General features: G+C 33.2%; 1 protein-coding gene across 1 annotated transcript; it reads right to left on the bottom strand.

Moving 5' to 3' along the window:
* Window positions 1–9,410: 9,410 nt before the first annotated feature.
* Window positions 9,411–9,761, bottom strand: LOC145955098 (uncharacterized). Its single transcript, XM_083069797.1, has one exon. It carries the CDS (start codon window positions 9,759–9,761, stop codon window positions 9,411–9,413), a length of 351 nt encoding a protein of 116 aa, XP_082925923.1.
* Window positions 9,762–19,771: the final 10,010 nt, after the last annotated feature.

The raw sequence follows: 19,771 nt of genomic DNA, 5'->3' as shown, positions 1-19,771 counted from the left end.
CATGGTATATCAGCACAACAACTCATCAACGTTATTTAACAACACAATCAACTCAACAACTTATTAGCTCAACTCATAATTTACAACTCAATCATTATAATATATTTTCAACACATGGCACAACATACAACTTTATACTCAACATGCATCTCTGCATTTCACTTTCTACTCATCATACATCTTAATGTAATTATACAACTTCTTATTCAATTATACATCTATGCAACTTTAATAATTTTTAACAACATGCAAACAATTAATTAAACAACTATAGTCATTACAATATCAACTTAATGCAGCTTAACAATTTTATAAACAACTTTAGCAATATACAACATATTTAAAATTCATCCATCATGTCAACTTACACAATATAAACAACATAAATCAACTTAAGCACCCAACAACTCAACTATTTCAAAAAAATAGCATCATGCATAAAACTTCCCTAACTCTCCTGAAATTAAACAACCTATATTCTAGCTTTCCTCACCTGAAGATTGGCTCAAAATAGCCAATAACTAAGAAGAAGTAGAATTCCCTTCCGAAGCTCAACCCGAAACTTCAATCCTCCCAAAGCAAGCTTCCTAAACTGAATTTCAAGGAAAGACAGAAGGCATTAGTGATCTAGAGGAGAAAAGGAATCATACAGAGAAATTTGAGACAAAAAGGAGCTCACAGACCCAAAGTCATTCTCTCTAAAACTTATCTCTAAAAGCTTCATTTTCTCCTCAACCACACAACCCCTATTTATAGAAGTTCAGGAGTAGCCAGAACGGCCTGTTCCGAATCCGGAATAGCCCGTTCTGCACCCTTTCATCATGTGCAAAAATCACATGCAGAACGGCCCGTTCTGAAACTAGAACGGCCCATTCTGGAATTCACCCAGAATGGCTCGTTCTCCATCCAGAACGGCCCGCACTCCCTCCAGAACGGCCCGTACTCCATCCAGAACGGCCCGTTCTCAACTACATTTTATAGGTTAATTCAGTAGTTTGGAACGGCCCGTTCCAGTTTGGGAATGACGCGTTCTGGGCTACTGAATCACCCATACTGGGCTTTTGGGCCTTCTAAAACAACTTTCTTCATTACAATAATCAATTTTAAAAGTTTTGGCTTTGTAAAAAATTAAACTGGAATGGGCAGTTCCAAAACTGGAATGGACCTTTCCAGGTTGTTAAAAAGGCCTAAAATTGAAGTTTGGAACGAGCTGTTCTAGCATAGTTTGACATGAGTTAAAACCAATCCAGATTTGAAATTTGCCCAAAATCAACCAACAACGAAACTAGAGACACGAGAAGAGCATGAGAAGATGAAAACGAACCCGGTGCCTTCAACCCTCTTGCATCCCAAAAAATCAAAAACCCATTATTTGGCTTGAAATGAGAGCTATAATCAAACAACAACATAACTTCTTAAATGAGAGCGCGAGAGAGTAAAAAAAAGAAATAGAGGAAAAGATCAAAGAGAATGAAAATGGAGGAAAATATAAAAGGTTTCTGACGATACTTTTAAAATTGATTATTTAAGAACCGATTTTAAAAGTAGCACTTTTAAGATCGGTTAAAATTTAACTGATCTTAAAAGTGTTCACATTATTTACAAAATTGCCATTGCGTGACTTTTAAGATCGGTCACCTTTTAACCGATCTTAAAATCCTGATTTTAAAACTAATTTTTGCACTAGTGGCACTGTAGGTATGGTCATCTTGGTGTCAAAGGATTAATAACTCTCATTCAAAAGGAAATGGTTAAAGGGTTGCCTTACCTTAAAGAATCATCAATTGTGTGCAAAGATTGCATGATGAGGAAGCAACATAAGGAGGCCATTCCAAAGGAAAGCTCATGGAGAGCTTCTAAGCATCTAGAACTCATCCATTCTGACATTTTTGGTCCCATCAAACCAGCCTCAAATAGCAATAAGAGGTACTTCATAACCTTTATTGATGACTTCAATAGAAATGCATGGGTATACTTTCTCTATGAAAAATATGAAGTTTTTGATGTGTTTAAGAATTTTAAAATCATGGTTGAGAAAGAATCAAGTAACTTTATTTGTTGTCTAAGATTTGATAGAGGAGTAGAGTTCAAATTTGTTGAACTTGTTAGGTTTTGTAGCAATAATGGTATTAAAAGGCAACTCACTACAACATACACTCCTCAACAAAATGGAGTGGTAGAAAGGAAAAATAGAACACACATGAATATAGTTAGAAGTATGTTGTCAAAAAAGGAAGTTCCTAAGGAATTCTGGCCAAAAGCAGTGAATTAGTCTATCTATGTGTTAAATAGGAGTGCTACTTTAGCTATATAAAATGTTACATTGGAATAAGCATGGAGTGGCCTTAAACCTTCAGTTAGACACTTTAGAGTGTTTGATTGTGTGGCTGATGCTCAAAAGAAGAAGTTGGATGTGAAGAGTACCATGTGTGTCCTTTTGGGAGTTAATGAAGAATCCAAAGCCTACAGACTATATGATCGTGTCACAAAAAGGATCATTATAAGCAGAGATGTGAAATTTGTAGAAACTAATAAATGGAAGTAGGGAAACAAAGAAGGAATAACATAACAGATTGTGGTAGAAAATGAAGATGATATGATAAGTGTTGATTTAGTGGAGAACATTGAGGGAAACCCACTACAAGAAAAACGTAAATTTTCGATGGACATAATCTGTTGGTAAAAAGGAATATCCATTAGAAATTCTCTATTTCCGATGGATATATCAATCGGTAATTATCCGTCAGAAATTTTTGACAGATATATCCATCGGTAATTATTCGTTGAAAAATTCTAATCGATACATCTGTCGAAAATTGTTTGAAAATCTTTATATGATTCCGACAGATAAATTCGTTAAATTTTTTTTTCTTAATTTTAATAAATTTCTTAATCCAGAAGGTCACTCATCCGTATATTACTCCAAGTTTAGCACGCTTAACTGTGGAGTTTTGATGAGATAATTAAGTTATCGAAAAACATATGCATGTTGTCAGTATAAGTAATACAAATTAATTCATTTAAGTCGTCTTCAACTATACAATTTCATACTTATACTATCTTTGAATTCCTCCCATTTTGGTGTGTCTGAACCATTATAAAAATATAATAATTATATTACCAATAATAATAATTATATTATATTTAATTAATCTTTATATATATATATATATATATACACACACACACACACTTACTTTTATAATTAACAATCTACTTATTTCTATTTAAAATTAATATTATGATACAATTTAAATTATTTATTATAAATTTAAAAGTTTATTATTAAATTAATAAATTAATATTATTTTTATAAATTAAATTTTAACATTTTAAATAAATTATTAATAATTTATTCATCTTAAATCTAAGATATAAAATTCAAAAAATGTGTTTATTCTTGTTTATTTTCTAATTATCAACCATTAATAAAATATTAATTTAAAATCTTATCAAATTATATCATAATATTTTCATATCAAATTTAAAACCAGATATTAGTTATACAAAAATATCAAGATCATATAGTAAATTGTCAATAAGATTTTAGTTAAATAATTTAAAATAATTAATTTTTCAACTATATTGTTTGCAAATAATTTATTCCAAAGCTAATCAATTTTTTCTATATTAATTATTAGTCAAATTTAATAACTTATAATTTAATAATTGAATCAATGAAATTCAATATATACCATGAGTTACTAAGCGGTGTAACTTTACTAAGAGTTACTTTGTGAGTTATTTGATTCCTCCTCTCTCTCTCTCTCTCTCTCTATATATATATATATTTAAAATTTTATTGATGATCTTTTTTAATATATGATTGTCAATATTCGTAAAAAATTCTTACATTTTTGACAAATATAAATTTGTCGAAAATATTCTATCAGTAATATAATTGTTTTTACGAATTTTTTTCATCGAAAATATAATTTTTTTGACAAATTTTTATTTGTCAAAAATTACCGACGGATATATCCGTTGGAAATATAAATTTTTTGACAAATTTGTATCCGTTGGAAATTATTCTTCGAAAATATAAATTTTTCGACGGATTTGTATCCGTCAAAAATTATCTGTTGGTAATATAACTTTTCCTACGAATTTTTTTTTCCGTCGGTAAAATCCATTGGAAATATAAATTTTTTGACAGATTTTTATCCTTTGAAAATTATCTATCGATAATTTGCATTTTTCTTGTAGTGACCGTACTTTTGACACAAATTCCATTGAACCAGAAACTGATGCAGTAGTTAACAATGCACCAAATCAGGTTTAAGGGAGGATTAGAAGACAACCCACCTGGTTAGAAGATTATGTCACAAATAGAGAACTGCATAATTTTTCTATTTTCAAGGATGTTGCAGATCTTGAGAATTTTGAAGAAGTAATACAACACAATGTTTGGAGGAAGGCTATGGATGCTGAAATAAGTGCTATTGAAAGAAATAACACTTGGGAGCTTATTACTCTTCCTCTTGATGCTAAGTCTATAGGAGTAAAATGGATTTATAAGACCAAGTGTAATGAAGATGGGAAGATAGAAAAACATAAAGCTAGACTGGTTACAAAAGGGTACTCCCAGCAACATGGAATTGATTACAATGAAGTATTTGCTCCTGTTGTTAGGTGGGGTACAATCATAATCATTTTGGCCTTAGCTACTCTCAAAGGTTGGAATGTGTTTTAGCTTGATGTCAACAGTGTTTTCCTACATGGTGAGCTAAATGAGGTGGTTTATATTGATCAACCTTTAGGTTATCAGAAGCAGGGAGAGGAAAGCAAGGTTTACAAATTGAGAAAGGCATTGTATGGCCTAAAACAAGCTCCTCGGGCTTGGTTCAATAGGATATAGAATAATACTTTAGCAACCAAGGTTTATAAAAATGTTCTCATGAACATACTTTGTTTGTTAAAGCAGGATCTGCAGGACATTTATTACTAGTAAGCCTCTACGTAGATGATCCAATCTACATTGGAGTTTGACATGAAAGATCTTGGAAGAATGGAATATTTCTTAGGCATAGAGGTAACTCAATGTGTTGAAGGGATATTTATATGCCAAAAGAAATATGCCAAGGAAATTGTGGCAAGGTTTGGTATGCAAAATAGCAATAGTGTGACTAATCCTATGGTGCCTGGATCGAAGTTCTCTAAAGATGAAACTGGAGTTGTAGTGGATGCAACTATGTACAAACAAATGATGGGAAGATGTATCTTATTATTACTAGGCTAGATTTAATGTTTGTTGTTTGTCTTGTTGTCGTAACCGGGATCACGACGGGATGACGCTAACATTTCTTTTCAATGGAGCCGCCACCAATATTTTATTTCAAGGTAAAAACATTGGAAAACCCTTTAAAATATAATCTTTAAAATTAAAGTTGGGTTCGGGAGTCGATTACATGTAGGGAAGGTATTAGCACCCTACAAAGCCCGTAAAAATAGTACCTTTAATTAATTGCGCAAAATTATATAAATTTATAAACATTTATTTTATTCCTCAAAAAGGTGTATACATATATATATATATATCTTTTTTTTTTTTTAAATATGAGAGATATTTCTTTTGTATATTTTTTTAATTAAAAAATAACATCATAAGGATTTAGGTTAGCAAATGGCTAATCAATAAACCCTCCCAATAACATGAAAGATAGAACTGCTATTCAATCAAATGTTATTGATTTTTATTTGTTGATAATAAAAGATTTACATGATATTAAAGGGTAGAAATGCTACTCAATTAATATCATTAATCATAAAAATAATGTATACGTAAAACAAGATTATGTTTATATTTTTATATTTTTATCTAAAGGAATAGATTTTGCATAAGGATTCAAGTTAGCAAATGGCTAATCAATAAATCCCTCAAATAACGTTAAAAATAGAAGTGTTACTTAATTAACGTTATTGTTTGCAACATATCTTCATTTTTTTTAAAAGAACAAATTTGTTAAGGAGAGTTTAAGCTAGCAAATGACTAGTCATTAAACTCCTAGGACCTAATAATGTTAAAGATAAAAATGTTATTCACTTAACATTATTATTGGTCGTATATTAAATATTTTTATAAATAATAATCTTAAAGGCAAAAAATCATATTCACTATGTACAAACAATAAACAAAAATAAATAAATAAATAAACAAAAAATAAATAAATAAAATAAAATAAATAAATAAATAAAAGAGAGAAGAAAAAAAAAGTTAAGAAAAGAACGATACCAAATGAGATGAATCTTGAGATGAATCTCTGAATATGATGATCAAGAAGGTGCTTTTTGGCTACCTTTCACACTACAGAAGTGTCTCACAGATCTCAAGAAATACAAAAGAGAGGGAGGAGAGAGAGAAAAAAATTCGAGCTCTAAAGAGTATTGGATGAAATTTTTCTAGGGTCCTGAGAAATGAGCCCAAGCAGTCTATTTATAGACTTCAGAAATGGTCCAGAACGGCCCGTTCCAAAATCGGAACGGCCCATTCTGGATATGGTCGTTACGCGTAAATTTAGAACCTGGAACGGCCCGTTCTAAAGTCAGAACGGCCCGTTCTAGATACGGCCTTACGCTTAAATTTAGAACCTGGAACGGCCCGTTCTAAATTCGGAACGGGCCGTTCTAAAATTGAAACTGCCCGTTCTAAATTTGGAACGTCCGGTTCCAGATTAGGAATTTTGGCCTTTTTTTTGACTTGGAACTGCCCGTTCCCACTTTGGAACGGCCCGTTCTCAATTAAAGTTGTTGTTCTTTTTTGTAACTTGGAACGGCCCGTTCTTGGGTACTTAAATTTTTTTTTTTGGCTTCAAATTTCTTTGTTGTCACCTCCATACTTTGAGAGCTCATCCTCTTCATAGTAGATGTCCATTTCATTATTTTTGTGAGTCCGGATAAAATTGATTATTCACAGTTGCCCCTCTTTATTTATTTCTTATTAAATAATCTAAATAAGGTAATTTAGATTATTTGTGATAAGAAAGAAAATAAAGATGTGAATTAATTTTATCCGGCTACCCAAGACATAGCTCCTATTGTTGATGGAGTAAGTTCTTGAAAGATTCAATGCTTTTGCTTGAACAATCCAATGCTAGAATGTTGTGTTGGGATCATCAAGTGCTAGTGCTGGATCAACCGAGTGTTAATGTTGAATGCTTGTGCTGGAGGGGTTGAATGCTTGTGCTTGATCAATCGAATGCCAATGTTTGATGGAGTGGTCGAATGCTTGTGCTGGATCGACCGAATGCTTATGCTGAAATGGTTGAATGCTTGTGTTTGATCAACCGAATGCCAATGTTTGATGGAGTGATCGAATGCTTGTGCTGGATCGACCGAATGCTTATGCTGAAGTAGTTGAATGCTTGTGCTTGATAAACTGAGTATTTGTGCTTGATGGAGTGGTCAAAATGCTTGTGCTGTATCGACCGAATGCTTGTGCTGAAATGGTTGAATGCTTGTGCTTGATCAACCGAATATTAATGCTAAATGGTTGTGATGGAGTGGTCGAATGCTTGTGCTGTATCGACTGAATGTTGGTGCCAATTCAATCAAATGTTGGTGCTGGATTAATTGAATATTGATGAACTGAATGCTAATACTGGAGTGGTCGAATGCTTGTGCTGTATCGACCAAATGCTGGTGCCAATTCAATCAAATGCGAGTGCTGGATTGATTGAATGTTGATATTGGATCGACCAAATGCTTATGCTGGATTAGTCGATGGGTCGCGCCAGGTAAATACTGGGCTTATAAAAAGAAATTGTAACTTGTGCCAGGTAAGTACTGGACTTTATACAAAAGAAAAATGTAACTCGTGCCAGGTAGATACTGGGCTTTAAAAGAAAAATATAATTGGTGCCAGGCAGATACTAGGCTTTAAAAAGAAAAATATAATTGGTGCCAGGTAGATACTGGGCTTTAAAAAGAAAAATATAATTGGTGCCAGGCAGATACTGGGCTTAAAAAGAAAATATAATTGGTGCCAGGCAGATACTGGGCTTTAACAAAAGAAAAATGCAACTTGTGCCAGGTAAGTACTGGACTTAAATAGAAAGTCAAATGTGAAATAGGTGCTTAGCCTAAAACTCTACGTCATAAGTTCTAAGAAGCAAGAGACGCAAATGAAATGTGATGCAATGGTGATATGATGCAAAATATTTATGAGTCACAACTTTCAAGACTTAAACTTTTGTTTATTTCCCTTTTTTGTTTTTGCTTTAGCTTTATTTTTCAGAAATTCCTCATCGTGATACACAGCCAGGGATCATGGATGAGTGAGGCCTTTGAACGCTCTTTGACTTGAATGACAGTTGGTTATTCCCTTGGGTTACCCTTAAGCTATTGTAAGCACTTATGAGTTGAAACAGCGTTATCCTGTTGGTTGCGCTTTTTCCAAAAATTATCAAGCATACTGTGGCTTTTAAAACTCATAAAAATAATTTGTAATGCCTTGAATTTTCCTTTTTTAGATGTAACATGCATTTCCTTTCAGTATATTATCATAAAATGCAAAAAGAAATGGCAACAAAGAGGTAGGATAATCTTATTTAAGAGAGTAAGAATGTGTTTACAAAAGAAGTCATTGTATGACAAGAATGACAAATATGTACAATGGTAGCAATAGGAGGTAATTGTTATGTGAGTGACACTTTCCAGATGAACAAATGCTAGTGCTGCAGTTCAAAAATCTTGATTGCTCACCAATAAACTTTAGAGGATAATTCAATGCGTTTTGCCCCAGTTTTCAGCTCTGCCATGGCTTGCCCCAATTGATACCTCAAAAATTGGCATGATACTTATCTGCTAGATTGCTTTTTTGGGTTTTCAACCTAGCATGTCGCTCTGAATTTGCTTAGATCGCTTTTTCAGGTTTTCAATCTAACCATCTTTTTTTTTGTTTTGTTTTTTTTTTACCCTAATTTTTGCCTAGATTGCTCTTTTGAGTTTTCAACCTAGCGGGCCGCTCTAACTTTTGCCTAAATCGCCCTTTCGGGTTTTCAATCTAGCGAGCCTTCTTTTTTTTGTTGTTGACCCTAATTTTTGCCTAGATTGTTCTTTCAAGTTTTCAATCTAGCGGGTCACTCTAACTTTTGCCTAGATTGCCCTTTTGGGTTTTCAATCTAGTGAGCGTTTTTTTTTTTGTATATTTGGCCATGACAAACTGCATTCAACCTTTTCTCCTCAATGAGATTTAATTGACCCAAACGGGTTTGGACCCGTTCTGCTTCTCCTAATTTGGCTTCTGTTAATACTCTCAAAGATAGAATTTCAACATCAATTGGAAGGACCGCTTCCATTCCATAAACTAAGGAAAATGGGGTTGCCCTAGTTGAGGTTCGAATTAAGGTAAAATATCCATGTAAGGTAAAGGAAAGCATCTCATGCCAATCTTTGTATGTCACCACCATTTTCTAAATGATCTTCTTGATGTTCTTGTTTGCTGTTTGAACTGCCCCATTCATCTTTGGGCGGTATGGGAAAGAGTTATGATGCTGAATTTTGAAGTCAACACGTAAATCTGTCATCATCTTGTTGTTCAAGTTGGTTCCATTGTTAGTAATGATTATGCTTGGCACACCATAACGACAAATTAATTTCTTTTTGATGAACTTTACAACCATAGAAACCAAAATGAAGTGGTGTCCATTTGACACTTTCGGCTCAATAGGGCTAATAAAATCCATTCCCCACATTGAAAATGGCCAAGGTGGTGAGAAAACATTAAGAAAAGTTGGCAAAGCATTGATGTTATCAGCATACATCTAGTATTTAGAGCAATCATTTTCCATTTCCTCACAAGTCTGATTAACTACACAATCAAAATTATCTGATGCAACACTAGCATTATCACTTTCGAGCACATTTTTTCGCATTCTTTAAAGTTAGAAAAAGATTGGTAAAGAGATTAGAGAGAAAGGAAAAGGCAAGAGATGAAGGAAGAATGAATGCATTTTATTTAATATTTAAAAGGAAAAACATGAGCCCTTATTTAAAGAAATAAATCTTAAAGCCTTGGGCAAAGTAATAAGACTGACGTTACAAGAAAATTACTTAAAATTTGAATTAAAAACCAACAGGCAGCTTGACAATCTCCTAATTGTTAAGTTCCACGTTCAGTGGACAAGCGTGAACCAGACTAGCATGTTCATTCTCGCAAGATTCTTGCTCAACAATAGCTATTGAGTTTGGAAACTCAAACCCATCACACCAAAAGCTTTCTCACAAATCACTGAGAGGGACCCCATCTACTCTCCTCAATAGAATTAACTGTCGGCCCTCCATGACCTGGTAGAGGGTTATTCCCAATGTTAGGATTGTCCTCTTTAAAGTTTAACCACCTAACCTTAGTCAAACTTTGTACCTTGGTTTTTAGTGCCCTGCAATTTTCAATGGAGTGACCAATAGCTCCTGCATGATAATCACATTTGGCATTAACGTCGTATCCCCTAGGATATGGTGGTTCCATGGGCTTCATCGGGCAACGTACTACTAGTGAATTTTGTAGTAGGAGAGGGAACAACTCAGTATAGGACATAGGGATAGGGTCAAACTCAATTGGTTTCCGATCTTGGGTATTTTGTGACCTCACATGGTTAGAATTTTGGTTCCATGGCTGGGTAGATTTGTTGAGCTTAGGAGAGCTTGAAGCTTAAAGAGTCTTGATGATCACAACATGCAACAACTTGGAGAGCACAAAAACAAAGTTAAAGAAGAGTCAAAGAGAATGCTATGAACTGGAACTATGTAATAGAACTTAGGAAATGAATTTTTGTAATTGTGTGTGCTTTGTGCATTGAGCAAATCTTGTCTAGGATTAAGTAGGGAGTAGATGATGATGAGTTAAAAACATTGGAGAGTTATTTTGAGGCTTAAAATGAAATTTTAAGAACTAACTCAAAATAATCGATTATTGTTAAATATAATCGATTATTTCAGCAAATGGGCTAAGTGGCATGCCTTGCTGTAATAATCGATTATTTGCCAAAATAATCGATTATTTCAGAAACAACTCTCTGGAATAATCGATTATCCAGCTAAATAATCGATTAAATTGTTCTTGGTTGATTTCCAGAAATCTGAAGAACAAAATAATCGATTATTCTTTAAAATAATCGATTATCTGAGTTTGAACTTTTATAAATAGACTTGAACTCTTTTGAAACAAAAGACAATTGAGTAAGAACTGATAATCAACTTGTGAAAACGTTTTAGAGAGTCTGTGTGACATCTTGGAGAGTTTTCTTTGTGAAATCCAAGAGAAAAACGTTTGTGAAAAGCTTGTGAGGAAATCATCATCATCATCATACTCTTGAAAGAGGAAGACAAAGATTTGTTCAAGAATTCCAGGTGAATTCGTTCCATTTTAATTCTTTGTGAATCTTTGTGGAAAATCTTGAGAAGGGGTTCTCAAGTGGTGAAGTTTCTTGTAGTGGGATCTACAAGGGTTGCTTTCTTGGGGTCAAGAAAGTGGTTATCTTTTAGTAGTGAAGTATATGCATGTGTGTTTGCTTGTAAACCTTCTTGCTTAAAGATAGTGGAAAAATCTTAATCAGGTGGTGATTAAGGACTGGATGTAGGTCACATGTGGAGTGGCTGAACCAGTATAAAAGACTTGTGCAATCTTCTTCTACCCTATCTCTTATATTGTGTAATTCATTGGTGGAACTTTAAAGAAGATAAAACTTGATTAATAAGTGCATGTGAATCTTGATGGTTTGAATCTGTAATTGAATATTATTGCTGAACCTTACTGTGTTGAATCAAGTGAGCACATTGCATTCATATCATCATAACAAGTCTTCAGGAGGGCTTTATTTGAAAATTCTGTCATAGAAAAGTTTTGATTGAAATTAAGATCCAAAAACTCTGATAAATTTTTAAAGGGTCATTAAATCCAATTCACCCCCCCTCTTGGATTGTGCCATTCTTTTCTATCAAGATTGAGGTGGTCGTGCGGTAGGTATTGTGGGTGAAGCTTGCAGAGCTTGATGGATAGATTGTTGAGGATGTGGTGAGACGACAATGATATTTGGGTAGACTATGTGAGGGGTATAGAAATAAGGAGGTTGTTTGTTAGGTGACCTAGGGGAGTTGAATGTCACTGCATTTGTATCTCCTTCTTTTTTCTTTCCTGCACCATTTGAAAATTTTCTTGAACCAGCTATTTCAATAGAGTTAACCGCAATCTTCCCACTCCTCATTGTCGCCACCGGCCCGAAACGGGCTTTCGGCATTCGCGAAGGATGGTTGGACTCTTTTATTTGTTTAAAAATATGGATTGCTAGAATGACTTATTCTCAAACTGAGACCTTGTCAAACGAGCAATTTTATTAAAAGGCTCACCAATCCATGTTAATCCCAAGCGGGACCCTCCATGGATTAGCGGTTTTCATAAAAAGGAAGGGTTCATGGAGTCGCCACCAATGTTTTACTCAAAACATTGGAAAAAGAAGTTTAAGGCAATCGATTCAAAAATCGACTTCGGCCATTACAACCAGAGTCGGGTAAGGGAGTCGGTTACGCGTGGGGAAGGTGTTAGCACCCCACAGCGCCCCTTTCGGGTTCCCTATGACAGATTATTTAACAATTATAGTGCAAAATTACTAAATTACCCCTATTTATTCTAAGCAATTATAAATTAACTATCTACATGATGACAGTTTAAATATGTACACACAGAAAGCGGTAAAAGAAGGGACTTTAAAGAGATAAACCTTTGAAGCGTGCTTTCTTATATATCTTGACAGAAATTGGGAAGCGTTTTGGCGTTCCCTCCCTCTACAAGACCGCTCGCTCCCTTCTATAAAATTTTAACTATGGAAATCCAGAGGATTTCCCTTCGACTAGGTTCGAGACTCAAGCAAATGGCTCGTGACTCAAGAACTTCGTCGGATCAACTCTCCGAGTGATTTCTAGGCAGAGCACTGCTCAAAAAAACCCAGAATACTCAAGAAGAGGGTTAAAACTGTGTCTAAAAGTGTCCAATGACGTCAAATTGACGTCATATTTATAGGAATGAGGCGCAGTACGGCCCCTGGGGTCAATACGGGCGTATTGAAGTTTTTGAACTTCAATACGGCCGTATTGAAGTTCAAAGACTTCAATACGGGCGTACTGAGTTCGCCGCGGCCGTATTGCAGTTCAAAATACTCAATACGGCCGTAGTGAACCTCTGGGAGGCCGTATTGAGCTTCATTCCTCCCACTTTTCTTATTTTTGCTATCCTAAGACCTCTAGACCTACAGAGAACCCTCCTAGGGCCTTCCAGGAGTCCTTCTGGCTGATCTTCCTTCAGTCTTTGAGAGCCTTCTAGCTTTATTTCCGACCCGGACAATTTTAGGGGTCTACACTCATGCCATTCTCAATCCTTTCCCTGATGATAACTATATCAGAGAAATTTGATAAAATATTCCCAATCATTTTATCATAGAACGGTGCTTGTAAAGTATCAATGAACAGGGCTACTGCTTCTCTATCAGACAAAGGAGGTTCCACTTGTGCTGCCACTTCTCTCCATCTCTGAGCATATTCCTTAAACGTTTCACCATCTTTTTTAGACATGTTACGTAGTTCAAACCTATCTGGAACCATGTCAAGATTATACTTATATTGTTTAAGGAAAGCATCAGCTAAATCCTTCCAGGAGCGGATATAGGCCTGTTCAAGATGCATATACCAATTCAAAGCTGCCCCAGTTAATGAATCCTGAAAACAATGAATAAGCAACTTATCATTATGAGCATATGCTGCCATCTTTCTGCAATACATGGTTATGTGATTCTTTGGACAGCTTGTTCCTTTATATTTGTCAAATTCAGGCACTTTGAATTTTGGGGGAAACTCTATATCTGGAACCAAACAAAGATCGATAGCTTCACGACATCATAACTACCTCCTTCCACTACCTTTAGTCTCTCTTCTAGCATTTGTAACTTCTCGCTAGACTGAACATGCTCAATTCCTGAGGTTGGTTGATATTTCCCAGAAGTTTGGTGAGGATTCCCTTGGTTGATGAAATTAGAATTTTGGGGTTGGTAGGGAATTTGATGTTTATAAGAGGTGGCATTCATGGGTGAAACCTCAGGTTGGGTAGGTTGCGTTTGTGTAGGCGGCTGGTTCACCAATGGTTGGTGCTGATCCGGAGGATCCATAATTGTCGGAGGTGTGTAGTTCGGCGGAAGGCCATATGGTGGCCATTGGACCTCTGGAGGGTCAACATGTTGGCTGGGATTGTTAAGATGTAGAGTTAATAGTTGTGCTGGGGCTGGGGTAAAGCTAGGTGGATATGCAGGAGAGGTTGACGATTCTCCTCTAGCTACTGGGGGGGTCCCTTCAACATTTTTCACTTTTATAGACTGCAACATCTCTAGAATTTGGGCCATTTGTTCCTTCAGTTGATTGATATCATTTCTCAGTTCTTCGTTGCGTTCCTCCATCTCATCCATGATCTTGGCCTGAGAACGTGTTCTATAACGATGCCGAGGAAACACTTTGTTTTTTTTTGCTTTATTACTTTCTAAATACAAAGTGAAATTTTATGAGTATAAAAGAGAAGGAAGAAGAAATAAATTTTTGAAAAATTGATTTTGTATTCAAACTGAAGAGCGACTCCCCACATCTCAACGCTAGAGGCAAAAAACCCCTTAGGTCATACAATGGTTGACACTTATTTCAAGGGAGCATTCACTCCTCAATGGATAAGGTCATCTTACTAGCAATGTAGTAGTACGAACCACATTTTCAAACAAGGATCAATCATCTCAAGATCAAAATGTGATTAACAATCACTCAAGGGAGAATTCTCTCCTCAATAAATGATGTCTACCACAAGTTATAAGTCAAATGTGCTATTATTTTGGCAGATCTTACCTACTCTTTAGAGATCATTTTTTAGCACATTTATCCTGATACTCTTGCTTAACCCTGATACATTGCTAGTATGATTTTGAATCTCCTCCATATTGAATATTATCAATTATTTTAAGGTTTAAAAGGAAAAAAAAAATGAGATGAACACTTAATTAAAATGTGACTTACTATGCCCCTAATATGCATGTATGCATGACTTTTTATCATTTATCTTTTATTTGTTAAAAAATTATTTTAGGCAAGAAAAGTAACCTAAAAAATGATATTGGATATAAATGTATGATGCATGAATGTATTAACAGTTTTTTTTTGTATGAATATATATAAGAAGAGGGATAGAGAGTAGTATAATGTGACCTATTACGGTAAACCTAGGGTAGGAAATTTTTAAGGTTAACACCCTACTTTGGAAGGTCATTAAGTCCACCTATTAGTGCATGGTTTTGTGGGTGGATCTAAAAACTCCTCAAGATTTATTGGTCCCCAGGTTGCCCTTATCATATAAATAAGGACCTAGCGCATGAACCAATCACAAGTAGGGAACATACCCTCTCAATATGATTAACCCATGCTACTAGTAACAACCTGAGTAGTGACTCAACAACGGTCAAGTGAGCATCAAGCCCCTCAATAACAGTCATCAAGCCACTTTCTCTTCTATGCTCGCACAGGCTCGGGTATAGAGCCCAAAGTGTGTGAGGTACAAGTGTTAGTGGGTGTGTGGAGTAACAAAATAGAGATGCAAATAAAATAAATAAAACTCTAATTTAAAATTAAATTCAAACAACACATGCGTAGTAAACAAAAATAACAAAAAAAATAAATAAAAAAATAAAATAAAAGGAAAGGGAAAAATAAAATTAATATTTATAAAGTCATAATTTTGCGCAATTAATTTAATAAGGCCTGACTCTCAAACATCCCCAGTGAAGTCGCCATCTGTCGTAACCGGGTTCACGACGGGATGACGCTAACATTTCTTTTCAATGGAGCCGCCACCAATATTTTATTTCAAGGGAAAAACATTGGAAAACCCTTTAAAAGATAACCTTTAAAATTAAAGTTGGGTTCGGGAGTCGATTACGTGTAGGGAAGGTATTAACACCCTACAACGCCCGTAAAAACAGTACCTTTAATTAATTGCGCAAATTATATAAATTTATAAACATTTATTTTATTCCTCAAAAAGGTGTATACATATATATATATATCTTTTTTTTTTAAATATGAGAGATATTTCTTTTGTATATTTGTTTAATTAAAAAATAACATCATAAGGATTTAGGTTAGCAAATGGCTAATCAATAAACCCTCTCAATAACATGAAAGATAGAACTGCTATTCAATCAAATGTTATTGATCTTTATTTGTTGATAATAAAAGATTTACATGATATTAAAGGGTAGAAATGCTACTCAATTAATATCATTAATCATAAAAATAATGTATACGTAAAACAAGATTATGTTTATATTTTTATCTAAAGGAATAGATTTTGCATAAGGATTCAAGTTAGCAAATGGCTAATCAATAAATCCCTCAAATAACGTTAAAAATAGAAGTGTTACTTAATTAACGTTATTGTTTGCAACATATCTTCATTTTTTTAAAAGAACAAATTTGTTAAGGAGAGTTTAAGCTAGCAAATGACTAGTCATTAAACTCCTAGGACATAATAATGTTAAAGATAAAAATGTTATTCACTTAACATTATTATTGGTCGTATATTAAATATTTTTATAAATAATAATCTTAAAGGCAAAAAATCATATTCACTATGTACAAACAATAAACAAAAATAAATAAATAAATAAACAAAAAATAAATAAATAAAATAAAATAAACAAATAAATAAAAGAGAGAAGAAAAAAAAAAGTTAAGAAAAGAACGATACCAAATGAGATGAATCTTGAGATGAATCTCTGAATATGATGATCAAGAAGGTGTTTTTTGGCTACCTTTCACACTACAGAAGTGTCTCACAGATCTCAAGAAATACAAAAGAGAGGGAGGAGAGAGAGAAAAAAATTCGAGCTCTAAAGAGTATTGGATGAAATTTTTCTAGGGTCCTGAGAAATGAGCCCAAGCAGTCTATTTATAGACTTCAGAAATGGTCCAGAATGGCCCGTTCCAAAATCGGAACGGCCCGTTCTGGATATGGCCGTTACGCGTAAATTTAGAACCTGGAACGGCCCGTTCTAAAGTCAGAACGGCCCGTTCTAGATACGGCCTTACGCTTAAATTTAGAACATGGAACGGCCTGTTCTAAATTCGGAACGGGCCGTTCTAAAATTGAAACTGCCCGTTCTAAATTTGGAACGTCCAGTTCCAGATTAGGAATTTTGGTCTTTTTTTTGACTTGGAACGGCCCGTTCCCACTTTGGAACGGCCCGTTCTAAATTAAAGTTGTTGTTCTTTTTTATAACTTGGAACGGCCCGTTCTGGGCTACTTAAATTTTTTTTTTTGGCTTCAAATTTCTTTGTTGTCACCTCCATACTTTGAGAGCTCATCCTCTTCATAGTAGATGTCCATTTCATCATTTTTGTGAGTCCGGATAAAATTGATTATTCACACTTGTCAACAGATGTATGGAAAAGCCAATTGAGATGCATCTAGTGGCTACAAAGAGGATCCTTAGATACTTAAATGGAACCTTAAAATTTGGCATTATGTACATAAGAAACAAAGGAGGGGATGCAATAGCTTATTCAGATAGTGACTATGCTGGGGATATTGATGATAGGAAAAGCACTTTAGGATATGTTTTCATGCTAGGATCAGGTGCTATGTCATGGTCCTCAAAGAAGCAACTTGTTGTAACTTTATCTACCATTGAGGCTAAGTTTATTGTTGCAGCTTCATGTGCTTGTTAAAGTGTATGGTTAAAAAGGATACTTGAGAAGCTTAGATACACTCAACAAGAGCCTACCACTATATATATATATATATATATATATATATATTCATTCACTACAAGGAAAATGATAAATTGTGACGGACAAATTGCGACGGTTATCTAGAAACCGTCGTCGCTTTGATATTGCGACCCTTCATACGACAATTTTTCAAAACCGTCGCAAAATTGTTTAACATTGCGACGGTTTATCGTAAACCATCGCAAAATTTATAGAACATTGTGACGGTTTATGATAAATCGTCGCAAAATTTGTTTAATATTGCGACGGTTTATCAAAAATCGTCGCAAAATTGTTCAACATTGCGACGATTTATCGTAAACCGTCGCAAAATTTGTTGAACATTGCGACGGTTTATGATAAACCGTCGCAAAATTTGTTGAAGATTGCGACAGTTAATCATAAACCGTCGCAAATTTTTTTAACATTGCGACAGTTAGTCATAAACCGTCGCAAAATTATCAGCATTGCGACGGTTTGCTATAAACCGTCGCAATCTACAAGACAATTTTTTTTATTATTAAAATTACATTTTTTTAAGTATTATGTATATTATCTTAATAAACTTATATTTTATTAAAAATTTTATATATACTTCCTTTAATATGAGGTACACGATTTTTTTTTCTTTATATAATTTCAAAATCGTGACTAGAATATAAATTTATCTTTCAACAAACTTATGAATTTATCTTGTATGTAAGATGTGTTAGAGTATATAAATAAATATAATTATCATTTTATAACTTAATTTTTGAGTTATCAGATCACATATTATTGAATAATTTACAATGTTAAATTTTATAAATTCTATTTTAAATTCCATCTTTATAACACTATTAAAAATATAAAAATAAATATGTTAAATTTTATAAAAATCCAGTTTAATTTATTTATGATATAAATATGTTTTTAATATCTAATATATATTTTTAGATGATAATTTATTTTAAAATATATCTTATAATAACAATTTTAAATGGAACATAAATCTTCAGATTTTTCTTATTTTGATTTTTTTAATTAATATATACAATTTTACTATTTTGATTTTTTCAATCAATATATACAATAAATAAAAAACACAAAAGATAAACATATATGGACAAATTTTATTTTATCAAAAAACTATTTATTTTAATATATTACATTATATATGTGAATATTAAGATATATATATATATATATATATATATATATATATATCAATATATATATTATAATTAAACTTTTTTTAAAAATTAATTCATTATTAAGAAATATTTTTTATCACATGAGAATTAATTTCTTTCAAAAATTTGACAAATATCAAATAAATAAATATTTTTTTCAGAATCTATATTTTATTTTATTAGAATATAATTTTTTTTTAAAATATATTATTTTTTAGATAAAAAATTATGTATATGTCAAATAGTAGTGGGGGCAAGTGCCCCACTATTCAAACGTGCATCTGTCCCTGTATATATATTTATATATAATATAGGGGGTTATAATTATATCTGTGTAACTTTCATTAAGTATTATGACGCTCAATAACTTTATATTAAATGTGAATTTTGTAAATCCAACCGTTAAATTGAAAGTTCATATCACTTTATAAGTGTATATCAAATTTTGTTAAAATTGAACAACTAGAAGGTAATCAAAGTGTTTATATTTTAGTGTATTTTGAAATGAATATATTACATCAATTTTGTTTTATAAAAATGAAAAGTATCAAATCATCTTGGATTAATATAAAGTTTTGTATATATAATCTATGAGAGATATGAACTTTCATTCTAACAGTTGGATTTACCAAATTTACATTTAATATAAAGTTATTGAGCGGTGTAATACTTAGTAAAAGTCACATTTCCTATATATATATATATATATATATATATATATATATATATATATATATATATATATATATATATATATATATATGAGGGGGGTTATAATTACATCGGTGTAAATTTTACTAAGTGTTACACCGCTC

Source organism: Cajanus cajan, chromosome 2 (assembly GCF_000230855.2).
Source record: "Cajanus cajan strain Asha chromosome 2, NIPB_CcT2T_4, whole genome shotgun sequence".
Taxonomy (NCBI): Eukaryota; Viridiplantae; Streptophyta; class Magnoliopsida; order Fabales; family Fabaceae; genus Cajanus; species Cajanus cajan.
This window is presented reverse-complemented; position numbering and strand designations above follow the sequence as displayed.

What these genes read in the sequence shown, in the direction of transcription:
- LOC145955098 (XM_083069797.1), bottom strand. Translation starts at nt 9,761, where the DNA reads ATGTATGCTGATAACATCAATGCTTTGCCAACTTTTCTTAATGTTTTC.